Genomic DNA, 21034 nt, shown 5'->3' with positions numbered 1-21034 from the left:
ACTGCCATCTTCGTTTTAACGCAAACACTGGAGAGCTTGTTCCAGCCGCTGAATCGCCAGCTCCACCTCTCGCGACTACAATCCACGAGGCATGCATTGTGTTGAATGTCAGGCGATTCCATATTCGTTCCTGTACCTTGAGCGCCGCCGCGGCAAACTTGGCGCACTCCATGGCGTCGTTGATGTTGTTTTGCGACCACCCCTCTCCTGTCCGAGCTGGACCAGCAGTCACAGGTTGCGGTTGGTACGATGGAATGGATCGTTGGGGGGCCGGTTCAGAGTACGTTGGCTGCGTCAACTGGGGAGGGGTCGGAGGCGGGGCATACTGCGGCGCGGACGGCGGTGGCGCGTAAGCAGGTGGAGAAGGCGGCGGTGCCACTACATCCATGGAAGTCAAAAATAGTATTCGAGTAGAGTTACACGCATGTGAAAGCAGAGTGCAGTCGCTCGTTACTTTACCTGCTTGTGGAGGTGGGGTATACCGTGGCGGTTGCTGTTGGAATTCGGGTTCGACAGGTGCTGGTCGTGGTTGTTGAATATCGTAGCTAAATGCCGCCATGTTTGGGAAATCGGGGGCGTTGGAAGGAGCAGGGGCTGGCGGGGAAGGGGCTGCGACGAATTGCTGTTGCGCAGGTGCTCCTGCGGTGCCAATGGCGTCGACGGCGGCGGAGTTTGGGATCTACCATGGACGTTGGCATTAGCTACGAGTGGTCATCGAGATGGGGAAGGCGAGAGACGTACTTGTTCGCTGGGAGCTCCAGGCGTGGGAGTTCGGCCTTCTTTGATGGCTTTCAGAATGTCGGCGGCCTTGAATTTGCTGTACTTTGTCTTTTCCAACACGTCTTCGCTGGGAGGTCCAAACTGCTTCAAAATGTCGAAGAAGCTCCCGGCCGCATAGAATGTACGAGCAGTGTTCCTACAAGGAAGCATCCATGAGATAAGGAGATGGGAAAGGCGCGTCAAACTTGTTGGAGCCGCCGTTGCGATCTTCTTCGTCGGCTCGCATGAAGATGTCATAGGCAAAGTTCTCGCAGATGATGCGACCTTCTTCATGAGTGTGCGCAGGCAACGAGCGCATCTCCAATTCCAGCGCTTCCATGAGGGAAAGCAAGTAGTTGGACGCTTCGTCCGACGCGTCGTGGTTCCGAAGCTTGATCCCAAGCTCCATAGCGTATTGTCGACAATAGTACGCCACCATCTGGCTTTCGGGGCGGCTTCGGTCCCGATCCAGCTCTTCTGCCCGTCGTATGAACGGCGTCACGGCCTTGAACGTCGCGGGGATCTTGCTCGCCATGCTCTTCTCGTTGCTTTCAAAATGAAGTTCCTCTTGTCCTTCCCTGTCCGGAAGCAAACATTCTCTCGCAGAGTGTTGGTGTCAAACACCAATGATATAGAAAACACAAGTCCCAGTGTTTTAAAGTACTTCGAAGTACATACAAAACACAGTTTCAAATTGGCCAATGGGTTTACTTGAATTTATGATAAGCCAATCAAATCGCTAGAAACGAACGAAAATTACATTGTTAACTGTGAACCGACCGACCCCACCCAGAGTATACTATTACAGAGCATACTATTAATAGTATTGAGTATACTATTAATAGTATTTCGAAGGTACTAACTAGTATTAATACATGTATATGATGTTACGTATTACCACTATATTCTTCAAATAGGATTATATAATATTTCAAGAATATAGTGGTAATAATATCATATATATATATATATATATATATATATATATATATATATATCGTTAAATTACCACGATACTATTCTTGAAATGTGATGCTTAAACAGACGACGGGGCGTTCGGCGCCCAACGTAACCACATACATAGACTTCGCGACTATGTAATAAAAAAACTGCACCATGCAATTAAATAGAGATTTGATGCTGCCATATACACAAGAGCGATGCTGGAGGCTTCAAACGACGACGGTGTCGTCCGCCGAGAGCTCGACCGTGATCGTGTTTGGTTTCACGTACAAGCCGGGTATGTTTTGCCTGGTCTTGACTCGGATCTGAAACGCATCAAAGCACTCAAACACTTGGGGGTGCACTGGGTTGGGCGGGTGCTTGTAGCACGGGATGAACGTGTCGACCAACGTGAACGTGACGTGCACGACGCCGGCGGCAAAAGGCGCGCCGAATTGCTTGTCGCAGTCGCCCACGAAGAACGCGTCTGATGATGCATACGTCGACGGCGCGCACCAAAATGGAATCCATGCGACAGTGCCGCCCGGCTGCAGGTGGTCGCCCTCCACAGTCACCACCAGTGGCTCGTCCAGCATCGCATATGCAGGCTCTAACGACGTGATGGCGGGCCGCGGCGTCCACACCGTTTGCACATATGGCGAAGAAAGCGTATACTGAACCAGCACGAAAGTGAAGATGGCATACCTACGATGAAGAGGTCGGTCGTTCAGATGAGAATGCAAACATGCAGGTAACTATCATCTACACACACTACCTAGACCACTTGGAGTAAAAGTTGAGCAAAAGGCCAAGAAAGGCGGCCATGACGAGGGCGTCCAGAATAGGACCAAGGCACTCCCTTGGCACAGTGACAGGCCACTCGAATGACGCCATGCTGCCCCCTTCCACGATCGCTTGCAACCACTTCAAGCTGGCAATGTCGTCGGATACGCGTAGGTTGTGGGCGCAATGAACTAGCTTCAAGTACAGAATGGACGCATGCTGCCGCACCAGCGCCACGTTTGTCTCCATGTGTCGGGTAGGGAGCTCGTCGCAGAGGGTCCAGTACGCCACTGCTACGATCAAAACGATTGTGCATGCATTGAGCACTGCTTGCTTGAGGAAGCTCGTCGGCGAATGGCATCCCAGAGGCCACATGCTACGTAAGAAGCGTTAACCATACATTCAACTCGCGCAGGGTTACTATGGTGAGTAAAAACGCTGAAACGGAACGCAAAACAGCACGATGAATGGCATCGACACAAGGCCGACGATCGTCCAAAACACGTGCGAGAAGAAGCCGGATCGCTTAGCTCCATGGGTTTCACGGCCTTTTGCGGTCACGTTCGTCCCCCCTCGTGGAGTCCACTCGTCGTCGTCGTGGCCATCCCTGTCCAACTTGTGGACGTACGCATCGAGCCACTGAGTCCATTTGGGCTTTCTCTTGAGGTTTTCCAGGCGCTGCTCGATGATCTCATGCGACATGAGGTCAAACAATCGGTTGCTTTGCTTCACATCCTGGTCGTGGTCATGGTCCGACTCGAACCGCGGCGCTGCCACCCGAAACACCATTGTGTGAATTGTCAATTCTGGTATTGACGCAAATTTGAATTTTTCCAAAATAGTGACCAAACCTAACAAGTATTTGGCGAAAAGTGCGAAATAATAACACTTTTCAAAATCCACCAATCCGACCCAAGCGACGAAAAAACTGACAGTCAACCAAAATCTCGTACTACTACAGTACTAGTATTACTCTAGGTACTGCAGAAGCTCATGATGCAATGCTCCATCGCGGCCCCCAAGAACCATCTGCATACAACTTGACTGAGCTACGAAACCACAACTTTATGGAAATAAAACACCGCTGGCTGTTGTTGCAACTGATATGTATGCCCCTCCGTTCAAGCACTCCTCTTTCAATCGTCCAAATGTACAGTGGCAACCCTAAAGCAATCACGATAAAAGCCTATGTAGAGCCAGCCTTCTTCTCCCGAGTGATCTCTACTTGTAAATTTACATGTAAGTAACTTACATTATTGTATAGCTCACTTCGTTCGGAACGCCAGCCATATGCAACTCATAACAGCGGCCAACATGCACTTTGTTATAATCAGACTCTTCGTACTATCGAGTCCGGATATTTCCGGACGACGACGTTTCAGAATTTGTAACTGCACCACTCGTGACAAGTCCAGGAGATCACTCCAACAGGCCACCACTTGGGAGTTCGTTACGCCCACGCGTATACTTCTATTTTGTGTGTGAGCTATGGAGGTGGTTGCCGCCGACACGGAGACGACACCGCTTCCTCCTTTTCCCGTGGCTCCTGTGGACGTACCTCCTCCTGTCCCGAGAAGTCCGACGAAGTCGTTCGTGGATGGCATTCCTCATGATAGCTCGTTCGGCCCGACATCAACGCGCCCGCTTGTCCATGATGGAGTCATCGACATGCGCCTGCTCATGATCTCCATTTGGAAGCACCGCAAGAACGTCGCGTTCACCAACTCGTTGTGCGACGAGCTGAGCAAGCTCACCAACACACGGCCCATCTTGGATCAGGTGGACTTTTACCTTCCTCAGGTACACATGCCATCTTGTACAGACCACCAAGCCACATCCCATATTGCTGCGTACATGCTAGCTGTCCCACATGGTGCTCCACTTGGAAAAGGAGCTGCCGATGGAGGCGATGGAGCAGTTTGTGATGCTCTTGTCGCTGAGTAGCAGCCACTTTGCGCTGCAGTTCTTTTGGATAGTCTACGGTGCGTTAGACGAGCATCGGCCCAAGAAGAACGGCAACCCGCGCACGTTTACGCGGTGTGCGCAGCTCCTTGTGATCTTGGAGCAGTGTTTCATCTATGGATCCCCCGTGAACAAGCAAGCCAAGGTTGGTCGAGACTGCCATATGTATATACATGTCGACATGGCTACGCTCTATGGTCACATATACGGTTGATTAGAGGCATGGAATAATAACGAATGGTAGGAATTGTTTGCCAGCCATCAGATCTCCAAGGCGGAAATGGGGTTGATTCTCAAAGCCGACCGTCGGTTCTTTGCCGCTCAATCTAGTGCGTGCATGTCGCTTGTAGAAGAGTCATTTGAAGGGTAAATTAACGTCCTTCTTGCCCTTATGTCGACGTGATTACCCCATTAAACTCCAAATCTCCATACATTTTCCCCCTGTGGCCACGACTAGATGGCTGTACAAGAAAGGGGGCGGCACGAGCAAACTGGGCCGCCGGAGCTGGCATCGTCGGTGGTGCTGCATCGAGCGCAAGATCCTGTTCATTTACAACAACCGTCACGATCGTCATGCCCGCAACACAATTCCTCTTGAACGGGCAGAGGTATTTATCCTAGCTACAACTAACTACTCGTCGACCATCCCACAAGTCTAAGTCGGAGGCGCTGTAGGTTCGAGTTATTGCAAACCCCAAACGGCATCATTACTTTGAGATCCACCACAGTTTTAGCAACACAACATTCAAGGTACTTTAGCTTGTCGTTGGGTTCTTTTTGCTTATGTTTTGTATGTAGTTTGCCGCGTTGACTGCCCAAGACCTCCAGGAGTGGGTAGACAAAGTGGACGTCGCCTCAGCTCCCCCCGGGCCCCCTCCATCGTCCCCGTCCAAGGTGGGGCCGTCCCGCGCCATCGAGCGCATGTCCGATCGCATGCGGTCGTTCATTCTCGAGCCTGAACGGAGAAATAGCGACGACGACGACGACGACGCGGTCATCTTGACCGAGCCGTCCCCTGCTGCTGCTGCTGCTGATGGCGGTGCTTCGTTGGCTGACAACAAGAACGCCGATAGTGGCAAAGAGCACGAAGTGTCCAAGGCCGCCCCCGTGGTGGATCCTCCATCGACCGAACAACACAACGACATTTTCGTTGCGGAGAAAGTTGCTGGGGGTATTGGTACCCCCCAAGACAACTCGTCCATTCGAAACGCACGCACGTCGTCAGGGTCGGCTCCAGTCCATTTGACGTCGGATGAGCAAATGCGATACGACTTTTTTACGGCGCAAATCTCATTTGTCAAGGCGATCACAGACATTTGCGAAGACTTGCGCCTTGTGGACGTGTCCAAGCGAAAGGAACTCCTCCCAACTAAACTCACCCGTCTCCACGAAACCCTTCCCAAGTATGCGTACCTGCCGCTCTGTCGATCCACCGACCACTTTTACCACGTCGCAGCTGTGTGTGCCCAAGAAGGCTACGTCTTCAAAACCCATGTACGACTACTGCTGACTCGGTTTTTGTCCCACGATCAATATTTGGTCGTTTTATGACGTGAATATAGTTTGTAAACGTATTGGAATGTATCGTAAAATAGATATATATGTTGTCTACCTAGACTGTAGAAACGTACTTTTGTATGGATCAAAATGAGATTTATAGAATTCTAAACACGAAACCCTATATATATATTTTAGAAGGATCAAGTATTATGTGTATTGTGGTTCGACACCCTATATCTAATACTAGTACTGTACTATTATTGATCGATCTAGGAACGAGCCCCGGTGCTAATGCATTTCCTCACCACGCCCAACTCGGCCAATATGGACGTGTCGTGCGCGTTGTTTGCGCATTTGCATGCCCAGGACGAGCACATTGACACGGTGAAATGCAACGCTCCCGTGCTGAACGAGTCGACGCCGTTCATCGACGAACTGCTCATGGTACGCCAGTTGTTTCTGTGACAACGATGATGATGAGGATATATGTTGTGATAAAGATATTGATCATGACGATAGGACGACGACAGACGAACTAAGCTGGCGGCCATATTTGGAGAACTCAAGTGCCAAAAGAGTGCCCGGTTAGCCCACGCACACCACCCGCACGGGGACGGAGTGCACTTGCAGTCGTTCATTGCCAAGGTTTTTGCCTATATTGTTGGCCTAATTGTGTCATCGTTCGCATATTTGCGTCATTTTCATTTGCAATTTGAACATGTCATCTCCGTTTACACACTAATTCGATGTTGAATTGGTCAAAGAGTGCATTTGATTGGCCACTTGATTAGTGTGCTGAGTTTTGATTGGTCGATCGATTGTCTGCCGATTCATTCGATTGGGGCAAATTTGATGTTCATTCTGTCTTTTCGCAGCATTTGGGCTGACTGTGTGTGTATGTGCGTCTTGATGATACATATATACATTTGGTTGGATTGTGTACCATGGTTTCGAGTAGAGCTACGACGACCTGCGCCAGGAAGTGCTGGTTATGCAGCTCATCTCGTACCTGGACGATGTGTTCAAGCGCGAGCACCTCAAGCTCAAGCTGCATCCATACCGTATTCTGTCGACAGGCGCCAGCACCGGACTGATCGAGCTCGTTGCGAACGCCACGTCATTTGACGGGCTGAAGAAGAGTCCTGGGTTCAAATCCCTACGAAATCACTTTGAATCGATCTATGGCGCCACCAACAGCACCATGTTCCACACAGCGTCGAGTAACTTTGTCCAAAGTCTGGGTAGGATACATATATATATATATATTTACTGATACCTTTGTCGTAGCGGCGTACTCGATCGTGTGTTATATCTTGTGCATTAAAGATCGACACAACGGCAACATCCTCCTCGACGTCGAAGGCCACGTCGTGCACATTGACTTTGGCTTTTGTACGTACCTATTTATGTACAAGTATATACAGTATATATATATATAATTGATCGATTTTCATGGGTTCGAGGTCAATATTTAAAGGATAATTTTCGGGTTGGCGTATTGCTATTGTATGGGTCTGCACAGCCTTTAGCTATTGTCGACACGACAAAAAACATGTACATATATATATAAATATATCGCCTGCTCGGCTAGTTTGCATGGCTTGCGTTCCAGGATGAAATATATAATATTTTTTACTAGTCTTGGGCCGGGCGCCGGGGGGGTCGTTTAGCTTTGAGACGGCGCCGTTCAAACTCACGATGGAGATGGTCGAGTGCATGGGCGGCAAAGATTCGGCCAACTTCAAAACATTTACGGACCTGTGCATCCAGGCGGCGGTGGCGGCGCGGCGGCACGGTGAAACGCTGTATACGCTTGTGGAAGTGATGAGTTTCCACTCCAAGCTGCCCTGTTTTAGCGGTATAATTATTTCGAAGATGCTTCTTCTCACCACGTTCTTTTCTGCTTTCGTCACCAATGTCGTCACCATTGTCGTCATCTTAGGAAACGTCACGGCGACGCTCCAAGCTTTTCGCGACCGGCTGTTCCTGAACGTCCCCGAAGACAAAGTGGGGCGGGTGGTGGAGGGGCTGATTCACAAGGCGTTCGACAACTTTGGCACGGCCAAGTACGACCAGTTCCAAGAGTACTCGAACGGCATTGCCAAGTGAAGGGTCGTCGTATATATCCGAGCTTTCGTACAGGTTTATTATATATCTATTGTTCATACCTACAATATCAACATTGTGACGTTAACGCCATTGACTTGTGCGCCACTTGCTCGCACACAAACGGATGCAAATTGAATGGACGGCAGGGACAAGTTTGTTCTATTTGATTGTTTCAATCATAGGACTAAGCTTAGGAATAGCATGTATACTAGTGCTATGTACGTACAGTCGTATAACCTTAATAACTCGTCGTCGTTGCGTTTTGGATCATCGTTTAGGAGGAGGGTTACTATAATTTTCGAAGCCCCCTAATCTAATATATATATTTGAAATTTCCATACAAGTATGAGGTGTTGCGCTGAACGAAAAAACAAATCGGTTAAGCGATGAGATGTCACAAATCGGATCGACCACGGGTACTGGCCTTGCTATGGTAGGTTCATCTTGTAAACTCGTTCAACCGTTGAACCTAAGCTTACACTTGATTATTGTGCTTGTGTTCGAGAGTTGTAGTATGCTCTCATACATGTTTACATCGCTTTTATATAAGGATATGCTTTACTGGCACGCCCACCCCCCCCAATACCACCCCACGACCAGGAGCGTTGTCACTTGCCACCCGACCCCCGAAGCGCTGCTGTGGACCAATACAGGCTCAAAGCACGGACCACTGTTGATGTCGTCGATGATCTCTACCGCCACCTTCTCGTAAAAGACGGGCTTGGCACCGCCGTTGTCGTTGAGGAACATGGCGCTGGACGTGCACGTGTAGTTTGAACAGGGGGTGTTAGCAAACCCCGTGGGCACGTCGTCACTGGCGCAGGGGGTCGGCTGGCACGAGAACGCCTGCGTAGCTTTGGACTGGCACACGAACATGCCGTCCGCGCACGTGTCAGGCCAGGCGGCGGATGCGCTGACCTGGACCAATACAAGTGACTAAGCCACTACCGGTAGCTCTAGAACGTTCAGAGGAAGGGACGTACGGGGTTGGTGGGGGTGCATGGGGAGTACCGGTACGCTTGCTGGCTCAGCCCGCACTGGTCAAACGAAGAGGGGGCGACCGCGGCGGCAAAACTCGCACATACTTTGAACGTGGTCTGGCCTGAGAAGAAGCCTGGGTTGCGTGGGGGAGACAGGAATTGGGGAGACTGGGGGTTGCACGAGGCGCACATAATATGGGCTAGAGTGCTCTTGTGGACGTTGAGCATCTCTGCGCACACTGTACCTAGGAGTTGTACAACTTCATATCTAAGGTGATATGAATGTGTACGTACTTGACGCGAGTAAATTCACGTATTCACGTTGAATGGCATTGTCGTGGACCGGTAGACAACACCGCGCCGCCTGAAATTGCGTGCAAAACGCCAGGGCGTACTTGGTGCTGGTCTACGACAACGAGAATTCAGCTCGGAGGACGTATATGGGTTGAGTGAGGGTGGACATGAGTTCATACTTGGTAGGGAGGCACGCCACTGGCCAAGCAAGTACCATCTTGGGCGCGCACGACACTGGCGACGATTGCTGCCCACACAGCCACAAGTCGGACATTGAAATGCATACGACGACCCATCTCCGTTTTGGAGTTGCGGTAGGGCAATGATATGGCGGTTTCACGCCGCCAGGTTTAAGGCAAGTTACACTTGAACATTACACTCGTAAGTGGCAATAATAACTTCGAAATCTTTTCGTTCGATTTTTCCCATACTGTATTGGAGCGACAACGTTCATGGCATGCAAAAGCACCAATCTCTCCCATTGGTCAATCCCAAATTATTTGTTGCTGATTGGCTACAATCTATTTCGATTTCCTATCGGAAAGGGCGAAATGAGTTACCCGTAGTACACACACAGTACCTCTGGATAATGACCATGGGAAATTTGATAACAAAAACAACAATAAAATACTAGTTTTACTATTTGTCATAGTAGACAACTCATTATACATGCTGGTACTATGACAAGCTACAACTCGCCCGTATAGCCCATTTTCAGGGCGGCTGCAAAATCGACCATGGCATCGTGCAAGTGCTTTTGGGACGACAGCAACCGGCCTCGGTACACGTAGAACGGGGCAAACGTAGGCATGCACTTCATCGCATACGAGAAATTACACACGGCGTCGTCGACGCGGTCCAGCTTTAAATACACACACGCCTTGTTCGCCCATACAAACGCGCAGTCGGGGATCAACGTACTCGCCATATCCAAGTGGTACAAGGCCAAATCATATGACTGGAGCAGCAAGTAAACCACGCCAAGGTTGACACTGGCAACGCCCAGCTTGGGATTGATCACAAGGGCTTGTGAAAAGTACTCAATCGCGTCGTTCAGGTTGCGGTCGTGGACCGCCAGCGTCCCCTACCCCCATGTGAGAGTGGGACAATCGTTTGTTTTGATTGGTGGTTTGGTGGGTCTATACTACTAACTAGTATTGTGTACTGTACCAAATGAAAGTACACGTCAAAATTCAACGGATCAAAGTACACAGCGTTCAAGTAGTCGAGTCGGGCAGCGTCGACGTCGAGCATGAGTTCGTGTACTTTGCCGCGATTGGCGAGATGCACCGAGAGGGTCTTCTTGATGCCGAGAATCGACTTTTTGTCGGCTAGCACCTCTGCCGCCACAGACATGCGCCGCGTCCGCCCGCCATTTTCTTCGGCACGTTTCGTTGGGTCTAGAGCAAGATTGGAGTATCAATATATCATAATAACGATCAAGTGCAAGTAGATGGCGGACGTACGCGGGGCAGACGGCGTGAGCTGCTGGCGCCGGCGGTGGAGTTCATGCAGCGCCATGGCCTTGTTCTTGACGAGCAATGTGTACTCCATTGCAACGATCGGACTTAAAGCCACGGAAATGTTGACCGCAGCATTCATATGCTCCATCGCGTGTGCGAATTGGCCGGTTTCGAGCAGCATCATGGCCCTTTCGTCATGAAAGTCCTGGTTGGTCGGGTCCAGCGCCATCACAACGCTGTATTGCCGCGACTAGAACAACCGTTTGACCATATTAGTATTGGTATGGTTCTAATCTGCTAACACTATATTTTTACACACACAGAGGGTGTCGGACTCCCAACAACCAGAGCCACAAACGATAGAGTTCAATACTCTATAGCAACGCTACTACTACAACGACCACAACAGCACCCCCCCAATCTCCAACACAACAGCAACAGCAATTCCAACAGAGCAATGTCAACCATATCAGAAACCACAATCCCAATGGCAACTTCAATACTAACTACCTACAGCAACTACAATAGAAACGAAGACAACAGGACTACTCAAATATAGACCACTACATCCGTGATTAATGTTGTAATAATGAATCCAATGCATGACAAGACAAGTACGTACGGCGTTGGACTCATCCCCTTTGGCCCGAAACAAGGCGGCGAGGTTGAGTCGGATGTTGACATCGGTTGGGTTGATACGTGTGGCGCGGAGGTAGCAGTGCAGCGACTGCTGCAGCAACGACTTGCTCGTGTCGGCCTTGGACAGCGCCGGCGCGTTGGTGGTGGCCAGCGCTGCCGACGCCGCTGCCGCCGTCATGTTGGTCGAGTCCGTCATGCACAGGGCCATGGTAAAGAACGTGTTGCCTGCGTCCAAGTAGGCGTCGATGGCCACAGGATTTTTGCTCGACAACGACCTAAACAACGCGATGGCTTCGGTGAACCGGCTCAACTTCAAGTACACGTAGCCGAGTCCCATGTGTAGCTCCATGTCGTCGGGTGCGTTCTTGTGCACGTCTTCAAAATCTTCGGCCGCTACAAACAACACACCAAATGGTCAACTCGACGGGAACAGACATGACAATTATACGTACCGCCTTGGAAGTTCATGAGATGGCAGCGCGCGATGCCGCGATTCCGCAGCGCGTCCATGTTGGTTGGATCGAGGGCGATGGATTTGGTATAGTCCGAGTCGGCTTGCGCCCACACGTTCAAAATATGGTACGCCACGCCACGGTTGTAGTAGGCGAGCGCGCAGTGGGGGTGGAACTTGAGTGCCTGCACCGCAAGTAGCGGTTGTATGAGTCTTGTCGCTCATATTACAGAGGATACATACTATGAGTTGTTTACCTTGTCGAAGCACTCGATGCTAGCCGTGTACATGGAGAATTTGCACTTGAGCACTCCTGCGCTGATATACGCGTTCAGGTTGTGCGGGTCGATTTTGATGGCGGTGGCGAGGTCGTCGTAGGCGCGATTGAACTCTCCGCCGAGGGCGTACAGCGCCGCGCGCTCGACGTACGGATCGCTCATGACTTCGCTGGCTTTCATGGACTTGGTAAAGTCTGCGGCCGTGTCCACGTACGTTTGCTTGATGAACGCTGTCATGCATGTCGGGTTCATGTCGGTGGCGGACAGTGTCACAGGCAGCGGCTGGCCCGACTGAAAGTTGTTTTCGTAATAACAAGGCACGCGCTCGCCACGCTGCATCGCATACAGTTGGTTCCACGCCTTGCTGAGCAGCTGGCTCCGACACAACGCACGCTCGTAGTACATGCGATACAGTTCCGACTTGTCGGCCAATGTGAGAGCATGGTCGTAGTCCAAAATGGCAGTCTATCATCACCACCACATAGTATTAGATTTTTGGATCGTTCGAGTCATCCTGCAGGTGTGTTGTAATTTGGTGAGAATAGGGATAACGTATTGTGTGCTTGTTGTTGTTACGTATATATAATAATCGTAAAGAGGGGGGGGTCATGGTCAACACTAGGAGGAGCACCGCACCTTGTACGCGTGATTGCCAATATAGCACTGCGCGCGCCGCACATAACTCTTGGCACAGCCCGGGTCGGATGCGATCGCGAGGTTGATCACATGGAGAGACGCTTCCGTGTCGCCCATTGAATGCAACGACTCGGACAACAAGCACAGGTTTTCAGGGCTTGGGTTGGCGTCCACGGCGAGTTTGAACTCTTGCACCGCCTGCGAATGTTGTGACAGGACCTAATCATACACATATCCCAACAAGTGGAGTCGTCACTTTCATAAACAAAACTGCGACAACGTCATGACAGACAGACATGCGATAACGTCGTAACTACGAGACATACCTTGTAAGCTTTGCCGCGCGTGATGCGGTCCATGGTCTCGAGTTCACTGTCCATCTCCATAAACTGCTTGTACGCGTACAGCGCCGGCCGCGCATGGTCTAGCTGAAGCAGCAACTTGCCTTTCATCAAGTGCGCAAAGCGATCTGTGGGCTGCATCACTACCAGCCGCACGAAGTCCCGCATCTATATGCATCCCGTCAACCACCCCAATCACTTCAAACATATGGACAAAACAACTACAACCCCAACAGACAGCATTACAAAGAACGAATGATCGTACCGCCGCTTTGAGGTTGCCCTGGCGTGCCAGCGCTTCGCCGCGCAGGTGGAGGGCTTGCGTCAGCCCCAAGTCGTTCTTGAGTGCCCGGGTACAGGCTTTGGCACTGGCATCGCAGTCGTGGTAATGGGTGAGGAACACAATAGCGATTTGGATCCAAATGTCGTCCAGGGTCGGGTCGATGGTCACAGCCGCCTTGAAGTCCTGCAGGGCGTTGTTGAAGCGAAGGTCGGCGCAGTAGATACCCCCCCGGACGATGTACGCGCCCGTGATGGTCGGGTCCAAATGGATGCATCGGTTCAGATGGTGGATCACCACTTTGCGACTCGCGTCGTCGCATGCGTGGACGCTGGCGACGGCGCCGCGGTAAAAATGGGCCGGCGCGTAATGGTAGTCCATGATCACGGCTCGGTCCAAGTCTGTCGACGCCTTTGTGTGTTGGCCGATCTGTGCCACACATTGCATGGTTTGAGTGTACTACGAAGCTAATAATATGATGCGTTCAAATCCCATGCATCGCAAACTAAATAGTCTGTTTAGTCTACCGCGATAAGGCAAAATATCGTAGGTACCATTGATCCATAAGGTATACATTAATATATACATACAGTAAGTTAGTGGTTACGAGCCGAGCACAAGTTGCCATACCAAAATTACCAACCTCAGTGTGTAAACTACTTTAAAGAATCAAGTTCAAACACGAGCAAATACACCTCAAACGACGTCACATATTTATCACTTGGTGCCACCATTTCTTGCATACCAAAATGTACAGCCGGCCGCGCTGGGTAAGCAGACACGCGATCACCTTTGCGAGTCGGTCTTCTTCGAGTTCCCACAAGGTCGTGTCATGCGACGACGTTATTGATTGTGCCTTGGCTGCCGCCCGCCGCTGGTCCTTGAGCTTGCCCTCCGTCTCGTCCATGAGAGCGATCAAGGCGGCGAGGCCACCCACGACTTGCAAGCAGTGCTTGGCATCGTGTGTCCACTCGACGAGGCGGATCGTCAGGTCCCCGACGGTTTCAATCACATCGTTCAAGTAGCACCCCGTTCGGATTGCTTGCATGTAGTCGTCGATCGTTTGCCCAATCAGCGACGGAATGTTGCTATATATAGTCAGTGCATTCAGAGATAGAAGTTTTATGGACTAGGAGGAGAGTACGTGACGGCAGTGTGGGACGCAGCGTCAGCAGCGTCGGCTTTGTTTTCCTTGGACATGGGGGGCTGGAGGCTCGAGCTGTCGTCCCCCATGCCTTCGACCTGTTTGTGTCGGAGGTACGCACGCTCGTAGTAGGCCCGCCAGTTCTTTGGGTCGTTTTTTGTAATGGCAGTCAAGTCCTACGCGAAGGGAAAGTTATAGTGGTAGAAAATAGAAATATACAGGCTAGATTGCATATCATACTTTAATCGCCAACGTGGTGTGTCCTTGCTTGGCGTAAACTTTGGATCGAAGTAGCAGCGCCTCGGCAGAATTGGGCTGCTGGTTCAGCACATGCGACAGATCAACAATGGCCGAGTGGAACTCTTGCATCTGCGTGTGCACGTGAGCTCGTTGAAGCAGCAAACGCTGGTGGTTGGGGCACAGTCGAAGCGCCTAGACTTAGCTTAGTTTAGCTCACAGGAAGAATACCAAGCACACTATCTACTCCTTCTGACGTCGCAAAGAACAACATACTGCCTAGCACAGTATCGCACGGTTACGTACCGACGTCAGATCTTTCAGGGCTTGCGTCCTAGGGTTAATTGCACGGTTAATCGACTTTGTCGTTTTCAACTAGAATATGAACGAACTACAATCTACGAGCAGCAGCACAGCAAAATAACCTCTTGTCGGACAACCCCCCCCCCCAACAACTGGCCTTTACAACCATTCCACCTTGTCACACATTGTCAAGTCGATTCGAAATGGGAGTGGGGTGCCCAATGGCAAAAATTGTTTTAGACTCAAACATGATGGCAGCACCAAATCGGCAGACAATCGATCGACCAATCAAAACCCACAACAATAATCAAGTGACCAATCAAGTCACTCTTCGACCAATTCAACAACATCGAATTCGTGTGTGACTGAAATATACTGGACGATGTTTACATACACAAACTATCGATCGAAAGATTTGGCGAATCAGCGCAAAAGTCCAAATTCAGGGTAAAAGGACAATACCATAACCCGAGGCGTCGACACAGCCGTGCACGCAACAGCAAGGGTTCTGTCCACTCCTTCTCCATGCTGATGCACGCAGACGCCAGCATGGTCGCCCGCCGCCAATTGCGCGCTTTCTCGGCGACCACAGCCTCTTCGTACAATTCGTCCAGCGTCAGCACCACGTCGACGCCTGATAAGAACGACTTGGCGGCGTCGCGGTCCTGCTGCCGGCGGGGTATCGGCGCCTTTTTCTTGAGCGCGTCCAAGCCGCCGGCCTCGGGGCAGTCGATCTCGCTGATGATGTTGACGCTTGTCCGCAGCTGGTACTTGGTGCGCTGCTTGTGCACAATGTAGTGGCAGAACTTTTGAAACAAGTTGGTGCTCTTGCGCCGGTCTTCGGGCGATTGCTCGTCATTGTCGTCGTCGCCCAAATTGTGCACGTCTTTGTGGCGCGCCTCGAGCGAAATGGTATTGCGATGCGACGCGCGTACGGAATGGTTCAAGTTGGTGGCGGCGGCGGCGTCCTCCGTTCCTGTCATCAACACGTTGCGTGGCCGATTCTGGTGGTGCAGCGACCCCAGTGGCGGCGGCGTGCGCGGCATGTCCATCCCGTCCACGCCGCCAGTCCGAATGTCCGATGGGTTTTCCATCACGTTGAACAACGAGTCGCGTGGAATGTCGGTCATCATTTCCCTAGTCAACGCGTTGGGGTTCATGTACTTTTTCATCACCCGCGACCGGTTCACAATTTTCTTGAGCAGTTTCACTTCAAACTGCTCGTCGGTCGCGCCGCCATTCAGGGGGGCCAATTGCATCTCCGCGCGCTTCCTGTCGATCTCTTCCATGTCGGCAGCAGCCGCCGCCGCCGCACTTCCCCCCGCGTCGTCCCGTCCTCCTCCTGCAGTTCCCCCTGGAGTGGCTCCGTTGGCCTGATGACGTTTTTGGTGGCTGTGCACTGAGACTTTGGGTGGGGCTTTGGTCATTTCCTCGACGTCTGCCGCGGCGGCGTAGGATGGGAACTGCATGGCAGTAGCGGGGCTGTCTATGCTAGGCAGGGACGGGAGCGGCACTGTAGTCGGATCGAGGAGAAGTCCAGCATGCATCATCTCTTTGGGGGTTGGATTATCGTCTAGGAAGGACTGGGGGAGCAATATGGGGGGCATGGGGATGGCTTGCGGTCGATCGATCGCACTGACTTGCATTACCTAGACAGCTTGCTTTGATTGTACGGGCTCGTTCATAGATGCTAAGTGTACAGGTTTCATGAGCAGGTCGAGTAAATCCGAGTGTTTGCGCCTTTCGTTCACGGGCAGGGACAACGTCATGGTTTGAGTCGTCGATGAGTTATTGCTGATCATCTCGTTGGTCATATCTAGGGCGGCGCTGGACGGTTGATTATTCTTGAGCGCTGACGGCAACGCGATCACAAGGCGTCGCTTGGCTCGAAGTCGTCTGTAGGCCATTTTTGCAAGCACTTCCTTGGACAACGAGTCCAGGCCAGATCGCCGCTTCACCGCGCGGGAATTGGCTCTACATGAAAGCTAAGGATCGGCAGATGGTGATGTCTATGCAGTACATGTCGGACATCACGGGGGCTTTGTTGCGCGAGTATCCGTTCACCACGGTCATGTGCGTGGGGCTGCTGGAAGGTAGCACTGTAAAGAACCTTGGCCGCTGTTCCTCCATGTTACTGTAGCTGTGAGATGACTCGGTAGATGGCCAATTTGATGGGAAAGGCACATTCGTTTATGTGGTTGTTGGTGGTTTCATATTGCAGTTACTTGCCGAAATCCCCATCGCATTTTATATTAGGTGAAATAAATTCGAAACTATTTGCACATGGATTTGTTTACAATTAACGAGCAATTTTGCGATTCAAACAGTAGGTACTTAGTAGTTTTGAAGGCCATAGTAATGAGGGGTAACCTAAAATACGCTGCCGAGTACAATATTGTCTGAAAGTGTGGTTCGTTACACAGTACGTATACCAACCCAGTTCAGCCTGGCATGAGCCTTCAAACTGTCCGAGATCATCCTTCTTCTATGTATTCCTTGTTTAACACTCGGTGTCTGGTGCCCACGTCTTGAACGTTCGATCAAACCCGATGGACACCAAATGCTTTTCGTCGGGGGCGACGTCCATCGCCATGACTTTGCCATCGTGGCCCTTGAGGACGCTCAGCAGCGTCCAGTTGCGACTTCGCCACAGCTTGATGCTGCCGTCAAACGAGCTCGTGGCCAAAATCTCCCCAGATGCGGAGAACCGCACCGTCGACACCATCCCGTCGTGGGCTGGGACCACGTATACGTTCTGTCGCTTCCGCAGATCCCAGATCCGAACGCTATGATCGTCACTCCCCGACGCGAGCACGTACCCATTCCAGTCGAGCGACACAATTTGCTTGGCGTGACCTTGCAGCGTCATGATGGACTTGCCACTGCGCAAGTCCCACACCCGCCCGACGCCGCCCAAGTCCCCTGTCGCACAGAGCGCTCCGTCCCCTTGGCACGCTATCGCATACACCTCGCGGTAGTGGCCTTCCTGCAGCAGCAACTCCGTGCCTCGTTCGACATCCCACATCCGCCACGTATGGTCGTAGCTGGCTGTGAGGACATGCGCACCCATGGGGTGGAATGCCAGTTGGCCGAGGCGGCTCTGGTGGCCTTTGAGGGTCACCACTGGCTGCTTGGTGTCTTGTTGGTTCCACAGCTTGGCCGTGCCGTCGGCGGAGGCGCTGCCGACGAGCAAAGACGACGACGTCGATGCGGCGGACGTGGCCGTGGGGTGCCATGCGATGCCTGTGATGCGGTCCGTGTGTCCGTGGAATGTGTGCATCAACGCGCACGTCTTGGAGTCCCACAGCTTGACACTGGAACTCCACGAGCCGGTGGCCAACATCGACGCGTCCGGCGAGAAGCGGACGGCCGAGAGCGGCCGCACGTCCGCCAGTTGGCTCGCGTTCACGGCGATGTGCTGGGAGGTGCGGTAGAGATCGGCGGCGTGGGCATCGAGCTCGAACACCGACGAGTCCTGCTGAGCGCGTTCGTGCTGGAGACGGGCGTTTGTGCGGACCATGGAGTAGTTGAACAGGGCTTGTCGCGCATGTTTGAGGTCGTTCGACTTGACCGGCACATAGAACAACTGGTCTTCCAACGGTACCTTCTTCTCCTTCTCGTAGCCCACGGAGGATGAGATGTCCTGGGCCCGAGAAACTGCCTGAGGGAGGACGCCGTCGACGGCCAGCGAGGACAGAACGGTACGCAACCGCGCGCGGCGATCTTCTGGCCGTTCGCCAAACAATGTGATGGGATGCCCCAAGCTCCGAAGTTGACGGATCACTTCTTCAGGTCGCGTGGGGACGTTTACTGCTCGAGACCGCTTCTCCGTTTCTAATGACCGCAGTAGCTCGGCATGTTTCTCCTGTGCATTTCGACTACTCGCCGACAGTTCCAACACTTCGCGGTCGGTAGAACTGCTGATGTTGATGTTCCCTGCACGGATGCCAGCCTCCACCGAGTTGGCCTCTACAGAGGGCGACTGCTGTGCGGAGATCTCTCCAAAGTAGATGCCCTGCCGCTGGTCCGCCATGCTTCCTCCTGCACCTGACAAATATTTGCGACCAAAGGCCTGTGATACTTAATTTTCTGATTTTTATCCAGAAAATCGTCGTAATATTTGTATATTCACATCAATTTTAGGACAATTTTGATTGGTCAGAATGCGGTAAAAGCGATTTCAGTCAGAATATTTGGTCGAATAATCTTTAGCGCCCGTCATTGGACATGTTTGCGACAAGAGTCAAGAAGTCACAAGGCAAGCGGCGCCGCGACGTGGATGAGGATGGCGACGACGACGCACATGAAGGAGATGTGACCGTTCCTATTCCGTCGGATGCTCGGAAGAAACTCAACACATTCTCGTCCTCGTCGAAGAAGGCCAACTCGCAGGAAGTCATGGATGCTCGGTTCCAAACGTCCACTCGACAATCCGTCCGTCAGGCGTATGCAGGGGATGCCACGTATGAATCTCAAATCGACACGGAACAAGACAAGTATGCCACCAACTACGTCCATCATGGAGAGTCCCTAGGGACTCACATTGTGCATTGTATAGGGATGCACGAGCGATCTTGGAAAAGAACATCAAGCTGAACGCCGACGGCAACGACCTCAGTGGCAAGATCTACCAAGGGCAAGCAGGGTACAAGAACTACGCGACCAAGAAGGAGGCTTCCATCGGCATGAACAAGTACACGGGAACCCAAGGCCCGATCCGAGCGCAGACGTGGGCGCGGTCGATCTGTCGGTTCGATTACGCGCCTGACATTTGCAAGGACTACAAGGAGACAGGGTTTTGCGGCTATGGCGACAACTGTAAGTTCATGCACGATCGCGGCGATTACAAAAGTGGATGGCAAATCGACAAGGAATGGGACGAGAAGGAACGCAAGAAGAAGCAAGCGCTGCAGGGTCGAGGTACACGTACCCACCCCATGAAGGATATGTTCTTGTGCATTTCACCCGGTCAATTTCACCAACTAGCCATCCATTTGATCTCATTGAACCTTGTACAAACTATACTATACAAACCACGATTCATTCTATCGATCTGACTTTAAGATCGTTACGTATCACACTAATTTCAGTCACACACTAATTCTGTGTTGAATTGGTCGAAGAGTGAATTTGATTGGCCACTTGATTAGTGTTCTGGGGTTTGATTGGTCGATCGATTATCTGTAAACCCCACAATCCAATTTCGAATTGACTTGTGGTTTTGCCCCGAATCAAACGTTCGGATTGGCAGATATATCGACAGAACGAGTGATTTGATTGGCTGAGACGGTTCTTGAATCCATTCTCGTTAACACATTCGATTCAGGCTCCGAATCGATTACACAATATGCTGAGAGTTTTCTTGTAGAGCCCAAAGATGGCCTTGGTGAGGATGGGGACTCGGACGACGACAAGTACCTGATCAAGAGCGAAGACGACGAGCAGTTTGCATGCACTATTTGCCGCAACCCGTTCACGAACGCCGTGGAAACCATGTCCGTGGATTTGTGGATTTTGGCTTTTTAGGACCATTTTTAGCTAAATTTTTGGTGTTTTGTGTAATATGTAGTTGTGGGCACTTTTTCTGTGAAAAATGTGCGCTCAAGCGATACAAAAAGTCGTCGCTGTGTTTCAACTGCAAACGACAAACCAATGGTAACGTTATATATATATATATATATACGATGGTATGGCTTACGACGGGGTTATGGTAGGAGTGTTTAACGTTGCCAAGAGCTTGCGAGAAAAGGAAAAGGAGCGAGTGCTTGAAGAGATGAATAGTGCTCGTGATGGCAGCGACAATGACGACGAATGACCTTGTAACTCTAATCCAGGAACATTCACGCATTATATTCAAGCAAAGCTATGGAGATACCGTACAGTACAAACTTGTAGCTGCCCGTCAGCGCCTAGTATATATCTTAACAACGCAA

At 51.3% G+C, this 21034-nt stretch overlaps 7 protein-coding genes across 8 annotated transcripts; 2 read left to right on the top strand and 5 right to left on the bottom strand.

Annotated features, from left to right (window-relative positions):
* Positions 1-15: 15 nt before the first annotated feature.
* H257_13628 (hypothetical protein) lies at positions 16-1294 on the bottom strand (the record flags this gene model as incomplete). Its single annotated transcript, XM_009841209.1, has 5 exons — positions 16-75; positions 137-378; positions 460-679; positions 742-916; positions 966-1294. The coding sequence occupies 5 exons, from the start codon at positions 1292-1294 to the stop codon at positions 16-18; spliced, it is 1026 nt and encodes a 341-aa protein (XP_009839511.1).
* Positions 1295-1860: 566 nt separating this feature from the next.
* On the bottom strand, positions 1861-3294 carry H257_13627 (hypothetical protein). The gene is made up of 3 exons (XM_009841208.1): positions 2906-3294; positions 2477-2860; positions 1861-2406 (listed from the first exon to the last, which is right to left on the bottom strand). The coding sequence occupies exons 1-3, from the start codon at positions 3271-3273 to the stop codon at positions 1932-1934; spliced, it is 1227 nt and encodes a 408-aa protein (XP_009839510.1). The 5' UTR covers positions 3274-3294; the 3' UTR covers positions 1861-1931.
* A 612-nt stretch (positions 3295-3906) lies between these two features.
* H257_13626 (hypothetical protein) lies at positions 3907-8145 on the top strand. Its single transcript, XM_009841207.1, has 12 exons — positions 3907-4284; positions 4346-4591; positions 4691-4812; positions 4904-5054; positions 5122-5196; positions 5245-5940; positions 6220-6390; positions 6466-6591; positions 6905-7187; positions 7234-7338; positions 7586-7804; positions 7889-8145. Exons 1-12 carry the CDS (start codon positions 3973-3975, stop codon positions 8053-8055), a joined length of 2673 nt encoding a protein of 890 aa, XP_009839509.1. The 5' UTR covers positions 3907-3972; the 3' UTR covers positions 8056-8145.
* A 393-nt stretch (positions 8146-8538) lies between these two features.
* H257_13625 (hypothetical protein) lies at positions 8539-9701 on the bottom strand. Its single transcript, XM_009841206.1, has 4 exons — positions 9509-9701; positions 9330-9441; positions 9039-9280; positions 8539-8973 (listed from the first exon to the last, which is right to left on the bottom strand). The coding sequence occupies exons 1-4, from the start codon at positions 9623-9625 to the stop codon at positions 8614-8616; spliced, it is 831 nt and encodes a 276-aa protein (XP_009839508.1). The 5' UTR covers positions 9626-9701; the 3' UTR covers positions 8539-8613.
* A 256-nt stretch (positions 9702-9957) lies between these two features.
* On the bottom strand, positions 9958-17283 carry H257_13624 (hypothetical protein). Its single transcript, XM_009841205.1, has 16 exons — positions 17122-17283; positions 16802-17075; positions 15564-16750; positions 15105-15132; positions 14802-14993; positions 14562-14737; positions 14163-14505; positions 13403-13846; positions 13123-13305; positions 12797-13015; positions 12140-12625; positions 11884-12067; positions 11415-11824; positions 10796-11042; positions 10500-10729; positions 9958-10413 (listed from the first exon to the last, which is right to left on the bottom strand). The coding sequence occupies exons 1-16, from the start codon at positions 17229-17231 to the stop codon at positions 10018-10020; spliced, it is 5109 nt and encodes a 1702-aa protein (XP_009839507.1). The 5' UTR covers positions 17232-17283; the 3' UTR covers positions 9958-10017.
* A 101-nt stretch (positions 17284-17384) lies between these two features.
* Positions 17385-19164, bottom strand: H257_13623 (hypothetical protein). Its single transcript, XM_009841204.1, has one exon. It carries the CDS (start codon positions 19132-19134, stop codon positions 17602-17604), a length of 1533 nt encoding a protein of 510 aa, XP_009839506.1. The 5' UTR covers positions 19135-19164; the 3' UTR covers positions 17385-17601.
* Positions 19165-19324: 160 nt separating this feature from the next.
* Positions 19325-21000, top strand: H257_13622. 2 transcript variants are annotated; one of them, XM_009841202.1, is made up of 5 exons: positions 19325-19597; positions 19660-20021; positions 20470-20596; positions 20671-20756; positions 20816-21000. In XM_009841202.1, exons 1-5 carry the CDS (start codon positions 19329-19331, stop codon positions 20914-20916), a joined length of 945 nt encoding a protein of 314 aa, XP_009839504.1. In that variant the 5' UTR covers positions 19325-19328; the 3' UTR covers positions 20917-21000. The 2 variants fall into 2 exon arrangements, with proteins under 2 accessions (XP_009839504.1, XP_009839505.1); XM_009841203.1 differs by having other exon boundaries at positions 20470-20756.
* Positions 21001-21034: the final 34 nt, after the last annotated feature.

Source organism: Aphanomyces astaci (genome assembly GCF_000520075.1).
Source record: "Aphanomyces astaci strain APO3 unplaced genomic scaffold supercont1.50, whole genome shotgun sequence".
Classification (NCBI taxonomy): Eukaryota; Oomycota; class Saprolegniomycetes; order Saprolegniales; family Verrucalvaceae; genus Aphanomyces; species Aphanomyces astaci.
Note: the sequence above shows the minus strand (reverse complement) of the source record. Positions and strands in the feature narration are given on the sequence as shown.